Raw genomic sequence first — 9,311 nt, forward strand, 5'->3', positions numbered from 1 at the left:
TTATCCATTCTTTCAATATCTGTCTTTTCATTGGAGAGTCTAATCCATTTACAATTGAAGTAATTACTGATAAGGAAGAACTTCTGTCATTTGCAATTTGTTTTCTGTATGCCTTATAGCTTTGTCCCTCATTTCCCTGCATTACTGTCTTCTTTTGTGTTTAGTTGATTTTTTTGTAGTAAAATGTTTAAATTCTTTCCTCATTTTCTTTTAAGTTAAAGAGGGAACTTGTGACTTGTCTATAGGGAGAAAGTACTACTCACCTCCAGATGAAAGTTTCCACACAGAAATTGGTGCCTATTGCTTCCTGATCTTTCGTTTTATTCCAGAAAGAAGAAAAAGAATTTCCATTGGAAATGTTCCAATTTTTAAATGTTGGCATCTAATTAATGAATGTTGTTAAACAATGTTCAGGTCAAACTAAACATATTGTGGACCTGATTCAGTAAGAGAGCTACCATTTTGTAACTTCTGGCACAGGGTACAGGTGAGTCAAAATAAGACTTCCTTTCCTCTAGACTAGAAAAAATGCCTAAAAGGAATGTAAAGAGGACTTCAATGCTGTGTGTGTCCTTAGTCAAGGGACATAGCCTCTTTCCCCACTCCAACTCTGGGCCAAACTCCTGAGGTCATGGGAAATGAAATGCCAGATGGTTTGGGGGGATTCAAAAGCAGATTCCTGTGGTCCTCCTTTCCTAAATAGAGTTCAGCACTATGATGAGACTCAAGAATTTGTTTGGCTCAGTGTGATATAGGAGTTTCTAGCTGTGTCTTGGCAGACTGGACTGAGATTGCCCTGTTTAGGGGCTGGGAGTGACTGAGTTTATCTTGTTGAGATAGCACAGAGTGACAGAATCAATTTCTAGGAGCCCAAGAGGGTCACAGAAGTTGAAACTCAGCTGAATTGAAAGGGTCTTTCAGATGGGGATGAAGGGTCACACATCAAGTCTTATGGAGGTTCATAAAAGAGTGCGTCTTCAATTATAAAACCAGTTACATTTCTTTTACTGGGTTTGAGTTTATGGATCAAAAACTGTACCCTCTACAGTATCTTTTCTGCTATAAATTCTATCACATCCTAGGTTTGATATGTAGTATTGTCATTACTGTTATTTTGTAAATCACTTTTCATTACAACTTCAATTTTTTCTTGACACAATGGTTACCTCCCCCCATCCCAGGTTTTATTTAGAATTTAAATTGCCTTTTCTATTTTACAGAACTTCAGTTGTTTTTCAGATCTGATTTTTTTAAATGGGTCGCAGCATATGAAATTGAATGTATTCATATCTGGGAAAACACATTTTTTGGAAATTCCTAAACATAAATATAATTTTCATACCTGTGAAAATGTGTGTTTTTGAAATTACAAAAGCCCCTAACTATGTTTAATCTTAGTGTTTTTACCTGTTTTCTTAGATTTTTAAAAATATGTAAGTCCAAACTTTATCACCAATATCTTTATGTCCACAATTTGCTGCTAAGGTTTTTTTGTTTGGTTGTTTTCTCATTGCTCTCTCTCAAAGCTACTTATACACGTTATACATATTTTTCTGTTTTATTTTCATAAACTATACACTCTCTGTAAGACCAGATAGAGATGTCTTTCAATGTTATTTAAGAGGTAATGAGGTCAAATAAATCAAAGCAATCGATATATAATAAAGTTACTTTGGCAAAGTCACAGACATTTCTAGAATCAGCTTTATTTGTGCAATGAATCTCTGAGGAGATGTCGCCTCCTCAGGGTGCCTTGTGTATCTAAGACAGAAACATAGGTTCCCCCCACACACACATTCTCTATCCTTTTACCTGGTGTTCTTTTTTTTCTCAATAGCAATTTATCTTTATCTGACACACTATTTTACTTGTTAATAGATTCCAGGCTTGTGTTTGCAAACTTGGTCTGATCTGTTCACAGATATTTCTCCAGCTTTTCTGGCAGTGGCTGGCACACAGTAGCTCTTAATTAAATGTTAAATCAAAATGCCTCCAAAGAATCTAGAAACTGCCTAATGCTCAGGATGTTCAATGACTGGAGTTATCAGTGGTGCAGAAACACATTAATTATAAGACATCTACAAGTGAATAACTTTTTCTGAGATTTTTTTTCCCAGCCCTTTCCTCTTTTACCTTTGTAATTAAAGCTCACTGGCCTGAGAGTAGCCTCAGTCTATCAACCTTTGGTCAGAGAAGAGGTTTCAGAGAAAACAACACAATTATCATGCAGCAAAAGGAGTAGGGGTGGGGAGGAACAAAGGGAAAAGTTAAGCGGTAGCCTCAATGGGGCATTCCCGGGCTAGATGTCCAGGTTCGCCCAGCGGTAGCAGTTGACCTCGCTTCTTTTGCTGCAGTTGATGACAGTTGATGGCCATGTGGCTGGTCTCGCCACAACGGTAGCACTTGACTCGGGCACAGTGTTTCTGAATGTGGCCATATTCGCCACAAGAGTAGCACTTCTGCCCCTCCTGATGGTCACAATCACAGGCCAGATGCCCTGGTCTGCCACAGGTGTAACAGCACTGCTGTCTTTCTCGCTTAGGCTTAACACAGTCTTTGATGATGTGACCACTTGTCCCACAGTTGTAGCAGATGTCATCGAGAAGGTTACAGTTCTTAGCATGATGACCAGGCTCACTGCAGCGGTAACAGATGACAGGTAGGGTGGCAGAACTGCACTGAGCACCTCGGCCACCACCTCTAGCTCCGTGCCCTCGAGCTCCTCCTCCTTTAGGGCCAGAGTGTCCACACTTGAAGCATTCCTTACTGTTCGTGGCTACAGTGAGATCTTCAGGTGAGTGGTCCCACTGCTGCCCCGGAAGCCCCAACAAAACTCCCCTTACGGAGGTTTAAACAGAAGTGGCTGTTTTTCTCGAGGGGCCTCAGCAACGTCACACAGGGTTTGTGCACGGCCCCATTCTTGTGTCACAGGCGTTCTAGCAGTCAGCTCCTTCCCGCCTGACTTTCCTGCTGTCCTTGAAGCCCAAAGCCCGTCTCAGGGGCGTTTTCCATTTTTTGTTTATTTTTGTTTTTGTGTGTTAAATAAACACTTCTTGGGTCGCTAAGTTTGAGTGTGAATTCGTTCTTGTTCAGAAAATGTGCCTTGTAGGATTTCTTATAATTAAGGCTTAGGCCTTCTTTGTGGTCCAGTAGATGACCAGTTTTTATATATGTGCTTTGGACATAGGAAAGATATGTGTTAGATGTATCTAATCCAGTAAATGAAAGAAATTATAACAAATTAGAGTAACCCATTTGGGGGGGGGATTAAAAAATAAAATACAAACGTCCATAAAGATATGAGATACATAAGATAGAAAAAAAATGTGTAAAATGCTACAGGGAGATTTACTCACAATTTAGCCTGCTTTATTTCAGGAATCTAAGTTTTCAACATAATCACCACCATTTAAGTTGTAAAACAACATAATTGAAGCACTCACTATAAAGAATATGATGTTCTTTGGAAAATAAATTACAAAATCTTAATTTAAATATTGGACAGGGCTTCCCTGGTGGCGCAGTGGTTGAGAGTCTGCCTGCCAATGCAGGGGACACGGGTTTGTGCCCCAGTCCAGGAAGATCCCACATGCAAAAAAAAAAAAAAGAATAAATATTGGACAGATTTCTTCTCTGTTTTCTCAATTATTTATTATATAACTCTCATAAGGATTTATGGACATGTCCACTTATATAGACATATGTATGGAAAACTAGACACCAAAAAATATCCAACTGTAGCTATTTTGGGGCTATAAGATTGAACAGGACTTTTTTCTCCTTATTTTCCTTCTCTGTATTTTACACTTTTTGAAATGACTTTAGGTTGTGTAATTTAAAAAATCCACAATAAATATTTTTCTTTAAGTTACTAGCTAGCTATATGTTTTGCATATGAATTTTTTTCAGGAAACCAGTACAAATGTATTTGGTAAAACATAGACGTGAGAATAATGAATGTAGCAATTGCCCTTTATTTTCAATATGACTTGATTGGAATGTGCAACTGGTTTCATAAATGCAACCACAAAGAAAACTGTTTTCAAAAATTAATGAAAGTTATAGCCAAAGAGGATGAGCAGTTGCCACATACAGAGTAGTGGAATGAGTTTTATTCCTAAACAATTAAATGATGCAGCATAAATGGTTTCAAATGGCAAAAATTCTCTCTGTTTTAAAATTTGATATATGTTTATTAAATTAGCCATATTAACTATCATATTTAACCCCCGTTTAGATTTATAGTTATATTAAAGTAATTCATGCCCATAGTTTAAAGCATTGATTTTCAAAAAGGTTTAATTGAGACAAGAAGGAAGAAATGCATTTTACATCACAATAGAGGATATGTGTAAAAAATTCCTGTAGTAACCCATTAAATTAATCTTTCAATTCACTAAATGATTTTTACTCATAGTTTGATTGATAACTATAAACAATGCTTATGCTTATGTTATGACTTCTTGATGTTTCAATTTTAGACATTATCTATGCTTTTCCATTTCAGAGAATGAACATTTAGCCCTCTTTTACCTACACCATCTTTTGGTACACTTCATGTGCTGCATTCCGCTCACCCTCCCACCCTTGCACCTTTCTCCTAATATTGATTGGGTCAATACCCAACATTTACATAATTATAACTATGCAAATGCTACTCATGGCTGAGCCATATTGAATTTTGTCAAATGCTTTTTTTGCATCTCTTGAGTTTGCCTTGACTTCTTGCATTTGCTAGAACCACCAGTAGATTTTTGAATATAAGTTGTGAAAGTGCACATCCTTGTCTTGTTCCTGATCTTAAGGGGAAAGCTTTCAGTCTCATCATTAAGTATGATGTCAGCTGTGGGCTTTTGGTAGATACCCTTTATCAGGTTGAGGAAGTTCCTTCCTATTCCTAACTTATTAAGCACTTTTTTAAAACATGTAAGTGCATTGGATTTTCTTCTATGGCTATTCTGTGGCTATTCAGATGATCATGTGGCTTTGCCCTTTATTACTATTGGATTTGGTTTGCTAGTACTTTGTTGAGGATTTTTGCAACTACACTGATAGGAATATTAATCTGTAGAAGTTTTAAAATTTTTATTCTCATGATATCTCTGTCTGGTTGTCATTTCAAAGTAATACTGACCTCAAAGGATGATTTTGGAGGGCTTCCCATCTATCTTATTTTTTGGAATAATTTGTAAAGAATTTATACTATTTCTCCTTGAAATGTTTGCAAGATTTCACTAGTGAAGCTATTTTAGCCTGGGCTTTTCTTGTGGGAAGTTTTAAAATTACGAATTTAGTCTCTTAACTTGTTATAGGTATATTCAGATTTTCTGTTTCTTCTTGAGGCACTTTGGGCAATTTGTGTCTTTCTGAGAATTTGTCGATTTCATCTAGGTTATTTAATTTATTGGCATACAGTTGTTCATAATATTCCCTTATACTTCTTTTATTTCTGTGAAGTCAATACTGATGAACACTCTTGCATTCCTGATTTTAGAAATTTGATTCTTACCTCTCTTTTTCTTCATCAGTCCAGCTGAAGGGTTTTTTTCAATTTTGTTGATCTTTTTAAAGAACCAACTTTTGGTTTTGTTGACTTTCTCTATTGTTTTTCTATTCTCTATTTCATTTATTTTCACTCTTATTTCCTCAGTTTTATATCCTTGTAATGCTAGCTATTACAGAATTAAGGCCAGTCTTATGTCAGATTTAGTCAATGTACAATTTGGCAAGGCAAAGCTGTATTCAAGGGACTGATAGAGTATTCTTGACTATTTTTCATTCCTGTACCCCAACCTCAATTCATGGTGTTCACAGGTTTGAGGAGACCCTCTGTATTTGGACTCTTCACAGGAACAGAACCAACATGATATCTCTATATCTATCTATCTATTGAGAGAGATTATCTATCTATCTATGGATATATGTCTTTTATATAATATATAAATAAATATTCATTTACTTATTTTAAGGAATTGGTTCACTTCATTATGGAGGCTGGGAAGTCCAAAGTCTGCAGGGTGGGCTAGCAGGCTGAAGACCTAGTGAAGAGCCAGTGTTGTAGTTCAAGTCCAAAGACTGTCCACTGGCAGATTCTCTCTTGCTCAGGGAAGGTTAGTCTTTTGTTCTATTCAGGCCTTCAACTGATGGATGAGGCCCACCCACATTATGGCAAACAATCTGCTTTACTCAAAGTCCACTGATTTAAATGTTAATCTCATCTAAAAATACCCTCACAGAAATATCCAGAATAATATTTGGCCATGTGTCTGGGCACCATGACCCAGCCAAGTTGGCACATAAAATTAGCTATCATATTTTCTAAAGAGGGTCATTCTTCTAAAAAATGTATTGGGTGGGGAATAAAAGGGAATCAGAGCCTTAGAGTGTTATTGTGGAGGTAGTAGAGGTCTCCAGAATTTTTCTTTACCACTCCTGAGGAAATGCAAAGTTCAGACAAATGCATAGGTCCAGGACCCAAAGTATTTTATAGCATTCAAGATTTACAAGCTGTGCCTCTTTCTTGAATTTCTCTTCAGATTGGACATAGTAGATTAGGGAAGTTTTGTCAAAGGGAAGAGAAGTGGAAAGAGCAAGTAACTGCATCTGCAATTATTATTATGTGCTGACCTCAATTTTAGAATACTTTAAAAAATGGAATGTTGTCCATTTGTTAAAATGATAAGGATGATATTTAGGACCATGTCAAAATATTTAAAACAACACTATATTAAAATGTCGATGTTAAAACATTACATATTTAAGCAAAAATTGAAAGAACACAAAGATATGATAATGGACATAAGGTTTCATTTGGGGGTGATGAAAAATTCTAAAATTGTGGTGATGGCCATACAGCTGTGAATATACTAAAATCCATTGCACTGTACACGTTAAGCTGGTGAATTGTATGACATGTGAATTATATCTCAATAGAACTGTTATAACAAAAAAAAAGTACACAAAGAAATAAAAGCATTTGTTATAGTGCTGTAGAATTGTGGGCAAAATTCCCTTTTATTATTATTATTATTTGGCCACGCTGTGGCAGCTTGTGGGATCTTAGTTCCCCAACCAGGGACAAAAACCATGCCCCCCGCAGTGGAAGTGCAGAGTCCTAACCACTGGACTGTCAGGGAATTCCCAAAATTCCCTTTTAACTTTTGTGCAATAATAAATGATTCTTTTAATTTAGGAGTGAGGTTTTTTATACTACTATAACTTCAAGCATTTCTATTTTTCTTTTTTCTTTCTGCATATTGCACATTGTTGTATATAATCTTTTTGTGCATATTAGGCAAAAAATAATCTTCCATTATGTCTCCAAATAATGTTAATATGACATTCCTAACAATTAGAGAGGATGATGATGTACACATTTTATGGGTCTCAGAATTTATAGAATTGTGGGTTCTTAGTTTTTGGTATTTCCAAACTGGCTTTCTTAGAAAGCAAGAACCAGCCACCAAAGTAAAACATCATAATGAGAAACAAAATGTTATTTTATATTCTCTCCTCCTCACATCCGAAAAGGAATCTATTTCAGAGCCTGTTGAATAAATGATGCCACTTCTCTTAAGATTAATTTGTGAATTTCTCACAGGAGACAGGAACAAGCCTTGCATCTAGCACCAAAGTACACTGAACAGTATTTTTAATGTTCAGACAATACCAGGGTTGTGAAGAGAAAGAAAAAGGTGTTGAATACTCCTTCTTCCCCCCAAACTGATGGAACACCCTTTCCCTTTTTGCTCTGTGCATAGGGTCTTTTGGTCCCCTGCCTCTGGGTTTCCTCTGTGGGTTCATCACTAACCAGGCGTTGTTTGCCCAACATTAGCTAGTTGGGCTCAGCTTGAGAGCTTCTTTGGAGAAGATTGTGTGGATACAATATCTTTTTTTTTTTTTTTTGATACAATATCTTTTAAACAGCATTTTTTGCCGTATCTTTTACAACTTGCAACATCAGACACACAAGGGGAGGAGTAAGAGGCCCAATAGGGCTGCAGACCAGGCAAGGCCAAGAATACAGGGGTAAGGCCACTAAGGATAACAGAGCGAATAAAGGCAACCAACTGGCAATGAAATGGCGGGCTAAGAACAGAAGAGGGACTGACGAAGGAAGATGGGCTGAGGGAAGGATGGTGGTGAAAACGGGTGTAACCAAGAGGAAGAAAGGTTGAAGAAGCAGGATGGGCCAGGGACCTGGGCGAGGGGGAACACCGGAGGGTCAGCCTCAGGGAAAGCTGGGGCTGGGTGGAGGGGTGGGGAGAAGAGGGCGGGCTCAGCGCATGCGCCTGAAGCACACTGCGGCGATCCTGGAGAGGCGGCGCTGTCTGGGCATCGGCGCTGTCTGGGCATCCGCGCTGCGGCTGGAGGTACGGCTGGTCCTCTGCCTGCTGTCCACTGCCACCTTGGCCTACTCTTGCCACCCTGGCGCCGCGAACTCTGTGCCGCCTCTCCCTTCACCCTGTCTTGGGACGGCCGGCGCTAAGAATTCATGCTATGACCTTCGATGCAGCCAGGAGGTAAAGGAACGACATAGGGGAAGAACATGGAGGGCGGCGGAGGGAACTCGGCCCAGGGGGATCCTTAATTTGTGTGTTCTCCCGGTTCACGAGAGGAAAAAATGGGGGACAGTACGCGCCTCAGACCTACAAAAGGATGTTGAGCATTTACTTCCCATTGTGAAAGTAATACAGACTTCTTTCCATTAATCAGGGTTGAGGCACCTGGGCGTCGGCATTTTCCATAACGTTCCTTGCTTTAAAATTTTTTGGAGTTCCTCATATGCAGTAGAAGGTGTATTTAAAGGTCGAGGTTGTAGGACTAGGAGATTATGATAGCTTTCTTTGCCTTTGTTCAGTGTGGTGGCTCTTATTACGGAATCCGAGGGTACTCTAAGCCCCTCCCTGAGGGTCGGGACGGATTCTATCTGGATCTGGCATCTGCTCTGCAAGCAATGACGTCTTTCCCGTATTCCACTTCCTAGTTTATCACACCTATCCCCATTAGGGAAGGCTGGTAATGGCTCTCCTTGACTGAGCACTGGGGCACAACTATAGCAGGAAACGCATCCATATATCATCAGGCACTTTTATATAAAAAACTGAGGTGGGAGGACAGACGCGGTGCGCACGTGTATTTGAGAGTGTGGGGATGCGCGGCGCGGTAGCGTGCAGGTATGCAGTCGTCCTTTGGTAACCGCGGAGGATTGGTTGCAGGACCCCCGCGGATACCAAAATCCGCGGATGCTCAAGTCGCCTATGTAGAACGGCATAGTATAGTCAGTCCTCCGTATCCGCGGAGGGTCCACT

The 9,311-nt window shown here is 39.1% G+C and overlaps 1 protein-coding gene and 1 long non-coding RNA gene across 2 annotated transcripts in view; one reads left to right on the plus strand and one right to left on the minus strand.

The window, feature by feature from the left end:
- Window positions 1–2,267: 2,267 nt before the first annotated feature.
- Window positions 2,268–4,568, minus strand: LOC112414134 (cellular nucleic acid-binding protein). Its single transcript, XM_024766425.1, is given in 4 exon segments — window positions 2,268–2,320; window positions 2,323–2,359; window positions 2,361–2,838; window positions 4,534–4,568. Coding segments are annotated over 4 exon segments (603 nt in total).
- A 3,759-nt stretch (window positions 4,569–8,327) lies between these two features.
- The window catches only part of LOC112414140 (uncharacterized), a 16,150-nt gene continuing 15,166 nt past the window's right edge, over window positions 8,328–9,311 (plus strand). Inside the window, exon 1 of the long non-coding RNA XR_003006091.1 lies at window positions 8,328–8,522. This is a non-coding gene — a long non-coding RNA (uncharacterized LOC112414140). The remainder of the gene's footprint in view (window positions 8,523–9,311) is intronic.

This window comes from Neophocaena asiaeorientalis, unplaced genomic scaffold, assembly GCF_003031525.2.
Source record: "Neophocaena asiaeorientalis asiaeorientalis breed wild unplaced genomic scaffold, Neophocaena_asiaeorientalis_V1.1 scaffold47, whole genome shotgun sequence".
Classification (NCBI taxonomy): domain Eukaryota; kingdom Metazoa; phylum Chordata; class Mammalia; order Artiodactyla; family Phocoenidae; genus Neophocaena; species Neophocaena asiaeorientalis.